The sequence below is a fragment of the Nerophis lumbriciformis genome, linkage group LG01 (assembly GCF_033978685.3).
Source record: "Nerophis lumbriciformis linkage group LG01, RoL_Nlum_v2.1, whole genome shotgun sequence".
NCBI classification, from domain to species: Eukaryota; Metazoa; Chordata; class Actinopteri; order Syngnathiformes; family Syngnathidae; genus Nerophis; species Nerophis lumbriciformis.
Genome location: NC_084548.2, coordinates 77,712,871 through 77,732,574, shown reverse-complemented (window position 1 = coordinate 77,732,574; position 19,704 = coordinate 77,712,871). Strand labels below are relative to the sequence as shown.

General features: G+C 39.3%; 1 protein-coding gene across 2 annotated transcripts in view; it reads left to right on the top strand.

The window, feature by feature from the left end:
• The first annotated feature begins 9,172 nt into the window (after nt 1-9,172).
• Nucleotides 9,173-19,704, top strand: part of clcn6 (chloride channel 6) — an 83,607-nt gene continuing 73,075 nt past the window's right edge. For both annotated transcript variants that reach the window (XM_072914792.1, XM_061973262.2), the window contains exons 1-2: nt 9,173-9,248; nt 18,127-18,186. In XM_072914792.1, coding sequence (XP_072770893.1) covers nt 9,177-9,248; nt 18,127-18,186 — 132 coding nt within the window. In that variant the 5' untranslated portion in view covers nt 9,173-9,176. The remainder of the gene's footprint in view (nt 9,249-18,126; nt 18,187-19,704) is intronic.

Sequence of the window (19,704 nt, the reverse complement as noted above, 5' to 3'; positions counted from 1 at the left end):
GTGGTTGGGGGCGTGGCTGTATAGTATATTTACAGCTAGAATTCACCAAGTCAAGTATTTCATATATATATATATATATATATATATATATATATATATATATATATATATATATATATATATATATATATACATACATAAGAAATACTTGACGTTCAGTGAATTCTAGCTATATATATATATATATATATATATATATATATATATATATATATATATATATATATATATATATATATAAGAAATACTTGACGTTCAGTGAATTCTAGCTATATATATATATATATTTCTATATATATATATATATATATATATATATATATATATATATATATATATATATATATATATATATATATATATATATATATATATATGTCTTAATAAGGTTATCCAAAAAATAGGTTATCCAAAAAATAGTGCTCGATACCGTAGTAGAGCGCAATATATGTATGTGTGGGAAAAAAATCACAAGACTACTTCATCTCTACAGGCCTGTTTCATGAGGGGTTCCCTCAATCATCAGGAGATTTTAATGGGAGCATTCGCATACCATGGTTTATATAGGGCACAGAGTGGGTGGGTACAGGCTGGCGTAGGGGCGTGGTGATTGGCTCATGTGTTACCTAGGAGGTGTTTCCGTCTGTGGCGGCATGCTGATACAATTTCGCTGCGCTTGTTGAGGGATGACAGGTCTGGACCGTATATAATAAACAGTTTCTCTTTCAAGCATAGGTTGCATCTTTTATTACCACTATTGTAAGGTGTGCTGGATGCAAGAATTTGCCATGTTATTGAATATTCAACATTATTGTCTTTGAGGTCCCAAATGTGTTTGCTGAGTTCTGTGGTATTCCGCAGGTTTTGGTTCCTGAAAGAAGCCTTGTGATTGTTCCATCTGGTTTTAAACTCTCCCTCGGTTAATCCTACATATGTGTCGGATGTGTTAATGTCCTTGCGTGTTACCTTAGATTGGTAAACAACTGATGTTTGTAAGCACCCCCCGTTGAGAGGGCAATCAGGTTTCTTGCGGCAGTTGCAGCCTTTGTTGGTTTTGGGGTCGCTCTGTCCGGGGGTCGACGGCTCATTTGCAATTGTTTTGTTGTGGTTTGAGATAATTTGTCGTATATTGTTCATACAGCTGTAGCTCAATTTAATGTTGTTAAATTGAGCTCAATTTAATGTTGTTAAAGCATTAGACACCTTTTTACCTCCACACTGCCTACCGCTGTTGTCTGCATATTGTGATCACCACAAACTTTCGTCATCGTTCCCGACATCTACAAAGCAATCAGCTACCTGTGTCATGTCTGTGTGATCATGTTTTTGTTTTGGTCATGTTCGTTTTGGTTTTTGGACTTTTTGTGCACTTTTGTTTTGTCACCATAGCAACCATTAGTTTTCACCTGTCACGTCACGCACCTGTTTCACGTTTTGAGTCACGCACCTGCTTTCACTAATCATGTCCATAGTATTTAAGTTCATTCTTTTCAGTTTGTCGTTCTAACGACATCTCCACATTTATGCTTCTGTACACTCTTCATCCTCTAAGATCCTGCTTCATGTCCCATGCCAAAGTAAGTTTTTGTTCCATGTTTATAGTCTTTTTGTTTTTCATAGTTTGTTCTCCGCCATTGTGCGCGCCTTTTGTTTACTTCCTTGTTTTGTATTTATAGTCTTTAAATAAAAAATGTATCTTCATTCCCGTCTCGCCCGAGCCAACTTTCCGTTGCATCCCGGAAAAGCTAACACCCAAGACCAAGTCATGACAACCTGCTGCCACCTATTGATATGGAAGAGTATTACACGGTTACTCTGCCGAGCTCTAGACAGCAACGACACTCAACAACAACACATTATTTGCAGACTATAATTACTGCTTTGCAAAAAAATTTTTTAACCCAAATAGGTGAAACTACATAATCTCCCACGGCACACCAGACTGTATCTCAGACTGTATCTCACGGACACAGTGGTTGAAAAACACTGTGCTACAGAGTGGATGTTCAAAATAGTTTAATCGGTAACATATTTGTCAGAGTATGGGGTATCGGACTGTCTGATTGTGGCAGTCCGCTCCCTGTATGATCAGTGTCAGAGCTTGGTCCGCATTGCCGGTAGTAAGTCGGACACGTTTCCAGTGAGGGTTGGACTCCGCCAAGGCTGCCCTTTGTCACCCATTCTGTTCTGAACTTTTATGGACAGAATTTCTAGGCACAGTCAAGGCGTTGAGGGGATCCGGTTTGGTGGCTGCAGGATTAGGTCTCTGCTTTTTGCAGATGATGTGGTCCTGATGGCTTCATCTGGCCAGGATCTTCAGCTCTCACTGGATCGGTTCGCAGCCGAGTGTGAAGCGACTGGGATGAGAATCAGCACCTCCGAGTCCATGGTTCTCGCCCGGAAAAGGGTGGAGTACCATCTCTGGGTTGGGGAGGAGACCTTGTCCTAAGTGGAGGAGTTCAAGTACCTGGGAGTCTTGTTCACGAGTGAGGGAAGAGTGGATCGTGAGATGGACAGGTGGATCGGTGCAGTGTCTTCAGTAATGCGGACGCTGTATTGATCTGTTGTGGTGAAGAAGGAGCTGAGCCGGAAGGCAAAGCTCTCAATTTTTCGGTCGATCTACATTCCCATCCTCACCTATGGTCATGAGCTTTGGGTTATGACCGAAAGGACAAGATCACGGGTACAAGCGGCCCAAATGAGTTTCCTCCACCGGGTGGTGGGTCTCTCCCTTAGAGATAGGGTGAGAAGCTCTGTCATCCGGGAGGAACTCAAAGTAAAGCCACTGCTCCTCCGCATGGAGAGGAGCCAGATGAGGTGGTTCGGGCATCTGGTCTGGATGCCACCTGAATGCCTCCCAAGGGAGGTGTTTGGGGCACGTCCGACCGGCAGGAGGCCACGGGGGAGACCCAGGACACGTTGGGAAGACTATGTCTCCCGGCTGGCCTGGGAACGCCTCGGGATCCAAAATGGATCTGTAAATGTAAATCCAAAATGTACAAAATGCGTTATTTTCTGGCGCATTTAAAAATCAATAAACCCGCATCAGCAATTAAAACATATCTTATGTGGTACTGTCAAAATTAAACTTGCAAAAAACATATTAAACGTGAAAAAAATAAAGAAATAAAATATATGAACTCACCCATGTAGAACCTATTTGAGCGTCCAGGGTTGGCCGACATGGTCTCACAATAGTTTCTCTTTAAGTATCCTTCTTGAAAATAACCTTGCAAATGTATGTGTTGTCTTGTCTAATCATGAAAGATGCAGACAAGGCGTGTTGGCTGACTTCTTAAAGTTTACTCCACAGGGTGCTCATCAATAACATCCAGTTGCCGGTGTTGTGCCAAAATGTGATTGCCTGCCAAAAAGGGATTTCCTTGGCGGGAGTGCACATTGCTCACTAAACCTGCATTTCTTCTTTCTTTCTGTCTGACCACACAGTGTTACTAGACAGGTGTGAGACTTTATCTTCCTGTTACTGTGACACTACCTGTTTGACATTATTGAAGACTTTATCTTCCTGTTACTGTAACACTACCTGTTTGACATTATTGAAGACTTTATCTTCCTGTTACTGTAACACTACCTGTTTGACATTATTGACATACTTGCCAACCTTGAGACCTCCGATTTCGGGAGGTGGGGGGTGGGGGCGTGGTCAGGGGCGGGACGGGGCGTGGTTGGGGGCGTGGTTAAGAGGGGAGGAGTATATTGACAGCTAGAATTCACCAAGTCAAGTATTTCATACATATTATATATATATATATATATACATATATATATATATATATATATATATATATATATATATATATATATATATATATATATATATATATATATATATAACGTGTGAACTCGTTGGGAGTTTCCTCCTCTCCCAGCTCGCTAGCCTCAATCTGAACCTTGGTATTTACCCTGATGACGGACTGGCAGTGTGTCGCGCCTCGCCAAGGAGCAGCGAGAATACCAAGAAGCGCATATGCCAAATTTTCAAAGAGAACGGCCTACGGATCACGATTGAAGCCAACAAGCAAACCGTCAACTTCCTTGACGTCACTTTCAACCTGAGAAATAACAGCTACCAACCATTCACGAAACCCAACACAACACTCCAATACGTGCACCATGACAGCAACCACCCACCCACCACCACAAAAAGAATACCTACCGGAATTAATAAAAGGCTATTGATGCTGTCATCTAGCAAAGCTGAATTTGACCAAGCAACCCCCCCGTACCAAAAAGCCCTTGATGAAAGCGGATACAATTTCACCCTCACCTATGAACCCACGCCAGGAAACCAGCCAAAAAAGAACAGAAAACGAAACGACATCATCTGGTACAACCCCCCATACAGCAAAAACGTCTCAACTAACATTGGACACAAATTCCTCAATCTGATTGACAAACACTTTCCCAAAGACAACACCTTAAGAAAAGTATTCAACAAGAACAACATTAAATTGAGCTACAGCTGTATGAACAATATACGACAAATCATCTCAAACCACAACAAAACAATTGCAAATGAGCCGTCGGCCCCCGGACAGAGCGACCCCAAAACCAACAAAGGCTGTAACTGTCAAAAGAAACCTGATTGCCCTCTCAACGGGGGGTGCTTACAAACATCAGTTGTCTACCAATCTAAGGTAATACGCAAGGACATTAACACATCCGACACATATGTAGGATTAACCGAGGGAGAATTCAAAACCAGATGGAACAATCACAAGGCTTCTTTCAGGAACCAAAACCTGCGGAATACCACAGAACTCAGCAAACACATTTGGGACCTCAAAGACAATAATGTTGAATATTCAATAACATGGCAAATTCTTGCATCCAGCACACCTTACAATAGTGGTAATAAAAGATGCAACCTATGCTTGAAAGAGAAACTGTTTATTATTTACCGTCCAGACCTGTCATCCCTCAACAAGCGCAGCGAAATTGTAACAGCATGCCGCCACAGACGGAAACACCTCCTAGGTAACACATGAGCCAATCACCACGCCCCTACGCCAGCCTGTACCCACCCACTCTGTGCCCTATATAAACCATGGTATGTGAATGCTCCCATTAAAATCTCCTGATGATTGAGGGAACCCCCCCTCATGAAACAGGCCTGTAGAGATGAAATAGTCTTGTGATTTTTTCCCCACACATACATATATATATATATATATATATATATATATATATATATATATATATATATATATATATATATATATATATATATATATGTATATATATATATATATATCCTGAAAATATGCAAACAAAACTGTGTTTAGATAATTGATACTTCAAACTTGCATAAATAAATATTAAGGGATATAACATAACTTGGCTTTTGAGAGTTTCAAAATGTAATGAATAAAATGCTAAAGTTGTTGATAAACAAGCAATTATTTTAATAATTAAATATGGTCATTTTAAATAAATTATTATGATCATTTAAAATCAATTATTTCAAATATGTTTATTTTAATGTATAATTCTATGGCTGGATGTAATAAGGAGTCACGAAAAAATACAAATAAAAATATGATTAATTGTGAAATTACCACCTCCAAAGTTATGGTACTCCCGTATACTAAAGTAATGTCCGATCATTACCTTATAAAATTCGAAGTTCTGACTCATTGTCAACAAACTAATAATAATAATAACTGCTATAGCAGCCGCAACATTAATGCCGCCACAACGATGACTCTTGCTGACCTACTGCCTTCGGTAATGGCACCATTCCCAAATTATGTCGGCTCTATTGATAACCTCACTAACAACTTTGACAATGCCCTGCGCAAAACCATTGATAGCATAGCACCGCTAAAACAAAAAAGGGCCCCTAAAAGGCGCACCCCATGGTTTACAGAGGAAACCAGAGCTCATAAACTATCATGTAGAAAGTTGGAACGCAAATGGCGCGCGACCAAGCTTGAGGTTTTCCATCAAGCATGGAGTGATAGTTTAATATCGTATAAACGCATGCTTACCTTAGCTAAAGCTAAATATTACTCAAATCTCATCCGCCTCAACAAAAACGACCCAAAATTTTTGTTTAGTACAGTAGCATCGCTAACCCAACAAGGGACTCCTCCCAATAGCTCCACCCACTCGGCAGATGACTTTATGAATTTCTTTAATAAGAAAATTGAACTCATTAGAAAGGAGATTAAAGACAACGCATCCCAGCTACAACTGGGTTCTATGAACACAGATACAACTGTATCTACGACGGATACTGCAATACAAAATAGTCTCTCTCTTTTTGATGAAATAACATTAGAGGAACTATTACAGCGTGTAAGTGGGATAAAACAAACAACATGTTTACTTGACCCACTTCCTGGGAAACTTATCAAGGAGCTTTTTGTATTATTAGGTCCATCAGTGCTAAATATTATAAACTTATCACTTTCCTCTGGCACTGTTTCACTAGCATTCAAGAAAGCGGTTATTCATCCTCTGCTCAAAAGACCTAACCTTGATCCTGACCTCATGGTAAACTACCGACCGGTGTCCCACCTTCCCTTTATTTCGAAAATCCTCGAAAAAATTGTCGCACAGCAGCTAAATGAACACTTAGTGTCTAACAATCTCTGTGAACCTTTTCAATCCGGTTTCAGGGCAAATCACTCTACGGAGACAGCCCTCGCAAAAATGACTAATGATCTACTGCTGACGATGGATTCTGATGCGTCATCTATGTTGCTGCTTCTTGATCTTAGCGCTGCTTTCGATACCGTCGATCATAATATTTTATTAGAGCGTATCAAAACACGTATTGGTATGTCAGACTTAGCCTTGTCGTGGTTTAACTCTTATCTTACTGACAGGATGCAATGCGTCTCCCATAATAATGTGACCTCTGACTATGTTAAGGTAACGTGCGGAGTTCCTCAGGGTTCGGTTCTTGGCCCTGCACTCTTTAGTATTTACATGCTGCCGCTAGGCGACATCATACGCAAATACGGTGTTAGCTTTCATTGTTATGCTGATGACAGCCAACTCTACATGCCCCTAAAGCTGACCAACACGTCGGATTGTAGTCAGCTGGAGGCGTGTCTTAATGAAATTAAACATTGGATGTCCGCTAACTTCTTGCAACTCAACGCCAAGAAAACGGAAATGCTGATTATCGGTCCTGCTAAACACCGACATTTATTTAATAATACCACCTTAACATTTGACAACCAAACAATTACACAATGCGAATCAGTAAAGAATCTGGGTATTATCTTCGACCCAACTCTCTCCTTTGAGTCACACATTAAGAGTGTTACTAAAACGGCCTTCTTTCATCTCCGTAATATCGCTAAAATTCGTTCTATTTTATCCACTAGCGACGCTGAGATCATTATTCATGCGTTCGTTACGTCTCGTCTCGACTACTGTAACGTATTATTTTCGGGTCTCCCTATGTCTAGCATTAAAAAATTACAGTTGGTACAAAATGCGGCTGCTAGACTTTTGACAAGAACAAGAAAGTTTGATCATATTACGCCTATACTGTATATACCTTTATATACATATATACCTATATATATATATACCTATACTGGCTCACCTGCACTGGCTTCCTGTGCACTTAAGAAGTGACTTTAAGGTTCTACTACTTACGTATAAAATACTACACGGTCTAGCTCCGTCCTATCTTGTCGATTGTATTGTACCATATGTCCCGGCAAGAAATCTGCGTTCAAAGAACTCCGGCTTATTAGTGATTCCCAGAGCCCAAAAAAAGTCTGCGGGCTATAGAGCGTTTTCTATTGGGGCTCCAGTACTATGGAATGCCCTCCCGGTAACAATTAGAGATGCTACCTCAGTAGAAGCATTTAAGTCCCATCTTAAAACTCATTTGTATACTCTAGCCTTTAAATAGCCCCCCTGTTGGACCAGTTGATCTGCCGTTTCTTTTCTTTTCTCCTCTGCTCCCCTTTTCCTTGAGGGGGGGGGGCACAGGTCCGGTGGCCATGGATGAAGTGCTGGCTGTCCAGAGTCGGGACCCGGGGTGGACCGCTCGCCTGTGCATCGGCTGGGAACATCTCTACGCTGCTGACCCGTCTCCGCTCGGGATGGTGTCCTGCTGGCCCCACTATGGACTGGACTCTTACTATTATGTTGGATCCACTATGGACTGGACTCTCACAATATTATGTCAGACCCACTCGACATCCATTGCTTTCGGTCTCCCCTAGAGGGGGGGGGTTACCCACATATGCGGTCCTCTCCAAGGTTTCTCATAGTCATTCACATCGACGTCCCACTGGGGTGAGTTTTTCCTTGCCCGTATGTGGGCTTTGTACCGAGGATGTCGTTGTGGCTTGTGCAGCCCTTTGAGACACTTGTGATTTAGGGCTATATAAATAAAGATTGATTGATTGATTGATTGATGTTTTTAGCAAAATATAGTAAACAAAATTTAATTAATAAATATATTTATTTTTAGGTAAAATAAACATAATAATACAATTTATCTCTAGTCTGGATGATTTAGTTCTTGTCACCCTGTTGTCCTCACTCAGGTCCGCATGGAGCTGGAGGGGGCGTGGCTTCCAGCTCCGGCTGAAAATCGGGAGATTTTCGGGATAATATTTGTCCCTGGAGGTTTTCGGGAGAGGTGCTGAATTTTGGGAGTCTACCGGAAAATTCGGGAGGGTTGGCAAGTATGATTATTGAAGACTTTATCATGTCTGGAAAATGCCTTTGCTGTGGTATTAATGAGATTTAAAGGAGTGTTGTTAGTCACATGTTGATGTGATAAAACCTCTTTCTTGTTTGGAACATACATACAATTATATAATTGTTGCGTTTTTCCTTCTGGGCCATGAACGCAGCACGATGACACCAGAAGCAAGATGGCGTGTTGCGTTTTTCCTTGTGGGCCGTGAACGCAGCACGATGACATCGGAAGCAAGATGGCGTGTTGCGTTTTTCCTTGTGGGCCGTGAACGCAGCACGGTGACATCGGAAGCAAGATGGCGTGTTGCGTTTTTCCTTGTGGGCCGTGAACGCAGCACGATGACATCGGAAGCAAGATGGCGTGTTGCGTTTTTCCTTGTGGGCCATGAACGCAGCACGATGACATCGGAAGCAAGATGGCGTGTTGCGTTTTTCCTTGTGGGCCGTGAACGCAGCACGATGACATCGGAAGCAAGATGGCGTGTTGCGGGAACTGTTTGGGCTGCAGGCGTTGCAGTGAAGAAGAAAGCCGCACGCCAGAGGAGCTGGTAAGATGCTGTTGCTGGCCTTTAGTTCTGCTCCTGTACGGGAGGAGTCTGGGGTGCATTTGTTTGCCATTAAATGCACTTAAAAGTGCAGTTTGGGACAGCTAGCGGACAGCCGCGTTAGTGTATTGTTGTTAGCCTTTGTAAGTTCTTTCTTTCTTTTTTTTAATATCTTCTTATTATATCAACATTGTAAGTTCTTATTAGCATGTGCTTCTTTCTTTCTTTATATCTTATGTATGTATGTATGTATGTGTGTGTATATATATGTTTATATGTGTGTATAAATCTGTATATATATATATATATATATATATATATATATATATATATATATATATATATATATATATACATGTGTATGTTTGTGTATATATGTATGTGTATATGTATATACAGGTAAAAGCCAGTAAATTAGAATATTTTGAAAAACTTGATTTATTTCAGTAATTGCATTCAAAAGGTGTAACTTGTACATTATATTTATTCATTGCACACAGACTGATGCATTCAAATGTTTATTTCATTTAATTTTGATGATTTGAAGTGGCAACAAATGAAAATCCAAAATTCCGTGTGTCACAAAATTAGAATATTACTTAAGGCTAATACAAAAAAGGGATTTTTAGAAATGTTGGCCAACTGAAAAGTATGAAAATGAAAAATATGAGCATGTACAATACTCAATACTTGGTTGGAGCTCCTTTTGCCTCAATTACTGCGTTAATGCGGCGTGGCATGGAGTCGATGAGTTTCTGGCACTGCTCAGGTGTTATGAGAGCCCAGGTTGCTCTGATAGTGGCCTTCAACTCTTCTGCGTTTTTGGGTCTGGCATTCTGCATCTTCCTTTTCACAATACCCCACAGATTTTCTATGGGGCTAAGGTCAGGGGAGTTGGCGGGCCAATTTAGAACAGAAATACCATGGTCCGTAAACCAGGCACGGGTAGATTTTGCGCTGTGTGCAGGCGCCAAGTCCTGTTGGAACTTGAAATCTCCATCTCCATAGAGCAGGTCAGCAGCAGGAAGCATGAAGTGCTCTAAAACTTGCTGGTAGACGGCTGCGTTGACCCTGGATCTCAGGAAACAGAGTGGACCGACACCAGCAGATGGCACCCCAAACCATCACTGATGGTGGAAACTTTACACTAGACTTCAGGCAGCGTGGATCCTGTGCCTCTCCTGTCTTCCTCCAGACTCTGGGACCTCGATTTCCAAAGGAAATGCAAAATTTGCTTTCGTCAGAAAACATGACTTTGGACCACTCAGCAGCAGTCCAGCTCTTTTTTTCCTTAGCCCAGGTGAGACGCTTTTCGCACTGTTTCTTGGTCAACAGTGGCTTGACACGAGGTATGCGGCAGTTGAAACCCATGTCTTTCAAGCGTCTCTTGGTGGTGGATCTTGAAGCACTGACTCCAGCAGCTGTCCACTCCTTCTGAATCTCCCCCACATTTTTTAATGGGTTTTTTTTCACAATCTTGACCAGGGCGCGGTGATCCCTATCGCTTGTACACTTTTTCTGACCACAGTTTTTCCTTCCCTTTGCCTCTCCATTAATGTGTTTGGACACAGAGCTCTGAGAACAGCCAGCCTCTTCAGCAATAACCTTTTGTGTCTTTCCCTCCTTGTGCAATGTGTCGATGGTTGCCTTTTGGACAGCTGTCAAATCTGAAGTCTTCCCCATGTTTGTGTAGGCTTCAGAACTGGACTGAGAGACCATTTAAAGCCCTTTGCAGGTGTTTTGAGTTAATCAGCTGATTAGTTTGTGGCACCAGGTGTCTTCAAAATTTAACCCTTACACAATATTCTAATTTTGTGACACACGGAATTTTGGATTTTCATTTGTTGCCACTTCAAATCATCAAAATTAAATGAAATAAACATTTGAATGCATCAGTCTGTGTGCAATGAATAAATATAATGTACAAGTTACACCTTTTGAATGCAATTACTGAAATAAATCAAGTTTTTCAAAATATTCTAATTTACTGGCTTTTACCTGTATATGCATATGTATGGGTATATGCATCTGTGTGGATATATACATATATATAGATACATATCTTCTTTTTTATCTTTTTTACTGTTTATATTACTAAATTATTGTGTATGCACCTTAGGGCAGTGGTCCCCAACCACCGGTCCGAGGACCGGTACCGGTCCGTGACGCATTTGCTACCGGGCCGCAAGGAAACATTATATAATTTATAAACAAATGCATTTTCTCCAACTTAACTTTTGCCTGTCCCACTAGACCGGGGGTCAGCAACCCGCGGCTCTTTAGTGCCGCCCTAGTGGCTCCCTGCAGCATTTTTTTAAAAAAGGATTGAAAACGGAAAAAGCTGGGGTAAAGATAAAATTTTTTGTTTTAGTATGTTTTTTGTTTGAGGACAAACATGACACAAACCTTCCCAATTGTTAGAAAGCCCACTGTTTATTATTTTTGTGTTTATGCTTGTATTTGGTGAACATCGTTTTGTCCTACTAATTTTGGCAGTTCTTGAACTCACCATAGTGTGTGGACTGTGACGCAACAGTTTGTTTACATGTCAAATCTTCCATTCCTTCTTTGTCTCATTTTGTCCACCAAAAGTTTCATGCTGTGCATGAATGCACAAAAGTGCGCTTTGTTGATGTTATTGACTTGTTGGATTGCTAATCAGGCATATTTGGTCAATGCTAACATGCTATTTAGGCTAGCTGTATGCAACGTTCCCTCTAAGGTGCGTGCCTGTGCAATTGCGCACTGCTCAAGCGTCCTCTGCGCACGGCATATCTATGCCACGCACAAAATCAAATGAAAAAATAAGCGCATAACAATTTTCGACACGACAGAGAAAACCGTTTTCGTCATCATTGTTCAAATATTGTAACGTCTGTCGAGACGCTTTGAGGACATGAATTCCATCCATCGCTTTACTGAGCAAAACTCTTTATTGTCGACCATAAACACATCACCAAAACATTAGTAAAAAAAATGATATCTAGCAAAAGTGGTCATTTTCAGCAGTACAAACCAGACCAAAAGCAACTTTGTTGTATCAACAGCAGCCGCTCGCTCTTTCTCACTTGCGCCAACACATGCACATATGGCACTTAGCCAGTGATGCGTTTACAGCCACACAAAAAGTCGGACAACTCCAACACCACACATAAAGTGTCATTCCAGGTCGTTACACTATGATTTACTATCAAATGTGTGCTTATTCTAGTGTCATTTATTAGGAATCTTAATTTATAAATATTAATCATGAAATGCTGTTAGTATATTAAATAAATACTAATAAAAATATATTTTTTACAAACAGGAAGTTGCAGGAATGTACACATGATCCCCTGCTTACATCTCATTGTGCAACATGTGAATGTTTTAATGGGAACTAAATGCAATGTCTGAAAGGGGTACAAATTATTTTCAGAGCAGGGCCTCCACCCAGACATACAATACAAGTACACAGTTCATGAAAAACAATATTTAGCTCGCTAAAGATGATAATAAATCCAATAAAAGAAGACAGCCTGCTGTTTCCTTTAACTTGGACACACACATCTATACCTTAAGCCAGGGGTGCTCACACTTTTTCTGCAGGCGAGCTACTTTTCAATTGATCAAGTCGTGGGGATCTACCTCATTCATATATATCATTTATATTTGCTTATTTATGAAATATGTGTTTTTGTTAACAAGTTAAAGGTGTTTAATGATAATGCAAGCATGTTTAACACATATAGTTAATATTGTTAAAAAATTAAAGGTGTTTAATGATAATACAAGTATGTTTAATACATATAGTTAATATTGTTAACAAGTTAAAGGTGTTTAATGATAATGCAAGCATGTTTAACACATATAGTTAATATTGTTAACAAGTTAAAGGTGTTTAAAGATAATACAAGTATGTTTAATACATATAGTTAATATTGTTAATAAGTTAAAGGTGTTTAAAGATAATACAAGCATGTTTAACACATATAGTTAATATTGTTAACAAGTTAAAGGTGTTTAAAGATAATACAAGTATGTTTAATACATATAGTTAATATTGTTAATAAGTTAAAGGTGTTTAAAGATAATACAAGCATGTTTAACACATAGTTAATATTGTTAACAAGTTAAAGGTGTTTAAAGATAATACAAGCATGTTTAACACATATAGTTAATATTGTTAACAAGTTAAAAGTGTTTAAAGATAATACAAGCATGTTTAACACATATAGTTAATCTTGTTAACAAGTTAAAGGTGTTTAAAGATAATACAAGTATGTTTAATACATATAGTTAATATTGTTAATAAGTTAAAGGTGTTTAAAGATAATACAAGCATGTTTAACACATATAGTTAATATTGTTAACAAGTTAAAGGTGTTTAAAGATAATACAAGCATGTTTAACACATATAGTTAATATTGTTAACAAGTTAAAAGTGTTTAAAGATAATACAAGCATGTTTAACACATATAGTTAATATTGTTAACAAGTTAAAGGTGTTTAAAGATAATACAAGTATGTTTAATACATATAGTTAATATTGTTAACAAGTTAAAGGTGTTTAAAGATAATGCAAGCATGTTTAACACATATAGTTAATATTGTTAACAACTTATAGGTGTTTAAAGATAATACAAGCATGTTTAACACATATAGATTCCTTTCTTTCATGAAGACAAGAATATAAGTTGGTGTATTACCTGATTCTGATGACTTGCATTGATAGGAATCAGACAGTGGTGATGATAATGTCCGCATTTTTGAATGGAGGAGAAAAAAAGTCCTCCTTTCTGTCCAATACCACATGAAAGTGGTTGGTTTTTGGCATCTTATTTGTCCAGCTTCCGTACTCCTTTGTATACACTTTACAAGAAATACATTGTCGGCAAATTCTGTAGCTTGCTAGCTTGTGCACGCCAGCTTTCTGAGACTCTTATTTTGTTAGCGCAACTGTGCAACTGTGCAGTCGGTCTTTGGAGTTTTGACGACAGGTACGGCGCCAGAGTCTGTTGAAATAAAGTGTTTCTCGCCTTCCAGTCGGTAATTTTAATGAGCTGGCAGCAGCCAGCGTCATCTCAGAAGACCCTCGGGTGCCGTGAATGTCAATCAAGTGACGAAAGTGACGTCATAGTGAAGATTTATGATCGCTCATTTTTAGGATTATTTTTTTAATGCCTGGCTGGTGATTGACTGACACACCCTCCGAGATCGACCGGTAGCTCGCGATCGACGTAATGAGCACCCCTGCCTTAAGCCATCAAAAGCCAGTCATTTCCAGGACTTATCTCACCCTCTGAGTAGCCTCTGATTTACTAATGGTTTCTAAAGTTGTAAAAATGTGTAGAATAAATATTACATTTCAACATTTCTGTCAACGAAGATTTGCTTCAGCCTATAGTCATTTTGATAGTAGGCTATTATAGCAAATATAGACACTTACATCATGTGTTGCCTTCATTATAAGACTGACATACGGCTTTTCATTTTTTGCGGCTCTAGACAGATTTGTTTTTTGTATTTTTGGTCCAATTTGGCTCTTTCAACCTTTTGGGTTGCCGACCTCTGCACTAGACACACCGATAAGCTTGTTTATAGATGTACAATAAAACTCCTGATAGGAAGTTGCTATTTTGTTATATTTGTTATAGCTTTGTGACATGATGCAATGCACTTCAATGAATATATCAATTGTAAATGTGATGGATTCCGTAAGGCTGATTTTCATCTCCATTTCATTGCAAAGAAACAAGCCCAGGGCTCCCACTAATTCAGCGTTATAGTTAAGGCTGAAACGACGCGTCGACGTCATCGGTTACGTAAATACGTCGACGTCGTTTTTGTGCGTCGACGCGTCGCATATTTACGTCACACTACTGTCATGGCGGAGCGCAAAGCAGACGATGCGAGCGAGGAGAAAAAAGCACGCCAAAAGTCGTCAAAAGTGTGGGAGTATTTCAATAAACGGCCTAATAATGTTGTTGTATCCACACTGTGTCGAGCGGAAATGGCCTATCATAGCAGCACAACGGCTATGAACGAACATTTGAAAAGAAAACACCCAATCGTCCGCGTGAGTATACGTTGTCATCATTACACAAAAACATGGATGTGTCATTTGTATCTGCGTTGTAAATTCATAAACTAAAACACTGTTTCGCTCTGAGAGGCGCGTTTGGCGTGCCTGTTCAGTGTTTACAAAGTCGCGCTCCTCTTTAACGCTGTGGAGAGGCGGGGCCGGCATGCGATCGGCGAGGCGAGGCAGGGCGCGCCTGGAGCGACGCTGCAATCGTGCCCAGGTGCGCGATCCGCGCACCTGGGCACGATCATCCAATCTCCTCTCGCTGAAGAAAAGCGGAGCAGCAGAGAGAGAGGGATGAGAGACTGGAAGGAGCCAAAGTGAAGCTGACGTGGAGCGAGAGAGGAGGAGTATGGCGTCACATTAGTGCCAAAAATCCGAGCGCATAAAAACTGTTATCGCGCGCTGATTCTCCACTTCGTGCGCGCGTGGTGCCTTTCTGCGCGCGCGACGCCTTTCTGCGCGCTCTCTGTGTACTCCTGGCATCTCTCCTCGCGCTGTCATGTTTCTTTTTGGCACTTTGGGGGCGGGTATGCTTAGAAATCTTTCTGATTGGTCAGGCGAAAAATGCTGAAAAATGCTCAGAGCCAATCAGAAGTATAGCAGGGCGGGTCATCGTCAATATGTATCAAGATTTATGGAGGAAGAAGTGGATAAAAAAATGTCGCGCGCTGATGAAGGTTATTTCATAGCACATAAACACAATACAGGGTAATACAAAATGTGACCCAAATAAATAATAAGACAACAAACACCATAATCACATCTTTCAGCCACAACTGGTCCACCAGCAATAACATTATTTTATATTTTCACTTCTTCTTGAACATTTGTTTTCTAATTTATGGAATTTCTTTTAATTCAGCCATAAAATTAATGAAATAATCTTTGAATTTTGTTTTTAAAATGTTAAAAATAGCTTTTAATAATGTATTCTGAAACAGTTTAAAATAATCAGAGAACTGACTAACACTGACCCTACACAACTATGTTGCACAATTAAGTCTTTTTTTTTTTAAAGCGAAAGAGGTAATTTCAACAGGTACAGCATCCTATGTCATATCTACATGTAATAAGATTTGTAACAAGGCAAACCGTTTGTAAATTGGTCGAAAATCGAGCAAGTTATGGTAATTTAAGTAGTACATATACCATTGACATCAATGTAATGATTGAGGCTAGATGTCCGAGGTAAGATGGCTACAACGTTGCTACGCTGGAGAATGATTGGTCATATGAAAAATACTCACAGCCAATCAGAAAGGAGGGGCCGTCTAAGCATACCCGCCCCCAAAGTGCCAAAAAGAAACATGACAGCGCCAGGAGAGATGCCAGGAGTACACAGAGAGCGCGCAGAAAGGCGTCGCGCGCGCGCAAAAAGGCACCACGCGCAAAAAGGCACCACGCGCAAAAAGGCACCACGCGCGCACAGAAAGGCATTGCGTGCGCGCAAAAGGCACCACGCGCGCGCAAAATGGTGTCGCGCGTGCGCACGAAGTGGAGAATTAGCACGCGATAACAGTTTTTATGTGCTCGGATTTTTGGCATTAATGTGACGCCATAGAGGAGAGCCAGAGACAGAGGACGACGAGCGAGCGAGGAAGAGGAGCTGAAAAGCGAGGAAAGAAAGAGAAAAGAGTTGGAAGAGAAAAGACTTTGTGTAAAATTAAAAGATTGTAAACCTGGCAAAGCCGTCTGGCGTTCAGTCTGTCGGTCCTGAAAGAACCCCACGGCACAAGATGTGTCACAAACGCTAACGTTAATTAGTTGTGCAAATACCTTTTACAACATTAACAGTTACATATACTATGTACAAACCAACAATTAACTTTCACTTTAATCATACTATCATTGTTGTGTTATTAAGCAAAATAAGCAATACTTTTACTTTTGTTGAAATGTTTACACTGTACACTTTTTTGTATTGGATGTTTAGCTTTATTTTTGCACATTTTAGCAAATAAGCAATACTTTTACTTTTGTTGAAATGTTTACACTGTACACTTTTTTGTATTGGATGTTTATCTTTATTTTTGCACATTTTAAAGCAAAATAAGCAATACTTTTACTTTTGAAATGCTTATACTATTGCAGAATATTAAGATTTGCACTGGATGTTTACTTTTATATTTGCACATTAAAAAGCAAATAAGATACTTTTAATTTTGTTAAATGTTAAAAGTTTTAAATGTTTACATTGTTACAGAATATTTTGTCATGTTGTTGTCAATGTTGACTGAGTGGCCATACCTTTTTTTTGTAAATAAAAGCCATGCCTTTTGAAAAAACTGGCCTACATTTATTTTTTCCTCTTCATTTTAAATAAAAAAAATAATCGGTAAAAGGAAAAATAATCTATAGATTAATCGAAAAAAATTATCTATAGATTAACCGATTAATCGAAAAAATAATCTATAGATTAATCTATAGAAAAATAATCGTTAGCTGCAGCCCTAGTTATAGTGAGTTGTATTTTTCATGCACTTATTTTTGCTGTATTTATCTGACACAGGTGGAAAGCCGGTCCCTGAAAATAATGCCGACATTAAAGCGGTCTGTGGTGCAAAAAAGGTTGGGGACCACAGACGCTGCCTTAGGGGATCTGCTCCAATTTCGTTGTTCTTTGAACCTGTTCACTGTAATAATGACAATGAAACTCTATTCTATTCTATCTTCTTATTAATATCAATATTGCAAGTTCTTATTAGCATATGCTTCTTTCTTTATATCTTCTTATTAATATCAACATTGTAAGTTCTTATTAGCATATGCTTCTTTCTTTATATTTTCTCATTAATAGCAGCATTGTGTTCGCAGACAATTCTTGGAGACATCCAAGATGAAGAAGATGAGATTCTGCCAAGGAAGGACTATGAGGTGAGATCATCATGCTGACTTTGGTCTAGGGACGGCTACCGTCCACACCGATACGGTACCGAATTCTCGGTACCTGTGTCTATACCGGTACTCAACGGTTCCAATTCCCAGTACTTTTGTGTGTGTTCATCAATATTAATTGAGTTGATAATGGACCTTAGTTTTTATTGCAACATTTAACAAGGAGTGATAACTGTTGTCCAGATCTTGTCTGATTGTCACATTTCTGAGTCTCATTTGTGAGTATGACATTATGTTGCAATTAAAGGCAGTAGGGCAGCGTTTCTCAAAATGTGGGGCGCGCCCCACTGGTGGGGAATAGAGACATGACAGGTGGGGCGCGAGGAACGGGAGGAAATTTCACTTTAAATTTTTTTTTTAAAATTATTATATTCTTAGATTATTTTTTTTACTATGCTTTCATTTTCTATACACACTGTAAATCACTTTGTGATTCTGTCTGTGAAATCCGCTATATAAATAAATGGAAATTACCGGTACTTATTTTTACTGTAGGCTTTATATTTCTCGGTACGAGCGAAAGTTTGACAGACATAGCAACAGTAACTAATGGGGGCGGGGCTAAGCGGAACAAACTTTCGCGCGGATGGGTAGCAGGCTAATGTGTGGACCACAATTACACAAATATATACATTTGTGACTCACACCTCAAAGGTCGTCGAGCCAGAGCCAGCACCTGGAGAGAAACAAAAATGTGACGGGCACACACTGTGTCATTCACCGGGAAGCACTCGCGTCAAGGCAGCTCAGCCCCGAACTCAATGAGGTTTTAACATGTTGTGAGCGCGGTAAATTTGATCAAAACACGACCACTGAAAGCGCGACTTCTCTGCACTGTGTGAGGAAATGGGAGCTGATCATACAGCCGTGCTGTTTCACAGTGAAGCAAGGTGGCTCTCCTGGGGGAAAGTGCTGTCACTTGCCCTGTCTTCCCAAATGCATAGCTCCTCCTTTTTTTTTTGCAAAGATTGCAAAGTGGCACTTTTATTGTATTTATTATTGAACTTGATGCAAGTTATTTGATTTATTATTGAACTTGATGCAAGTTATAACACTTTTATTTGATTTATTATTGAACTTGATGCAAGTTATAACACTTTTATGATTTATTATTGAACTTGATGCAAGTTATTTGATTTATTATTGAACTTGATGCAAGTTATAACACTTTTTTTGATTTATTATTGAACGTGATGCAAGTTATAACACTTTTTGATTTATTATTGAACTTGATGCAAGTTATAACACTTTTTTGATTTATTATTGAACTTGATGCAAGTTATAACACTTTTTTTGATTTATTATTGAACTTGATGCAAGTTATAACACTTTTATGATTTATTATTGAACTTGATGCAAGTTATTTGATTTATTATTGAACTTGATGCAAGTTATAACACTTTTTTTGATTTATTATTGAACTTGATGCAAGTTATAACAGTTTTTTTGATTTATTATTGAACGTGATGCAAGTTATAACACTTTTTTTGATTTATT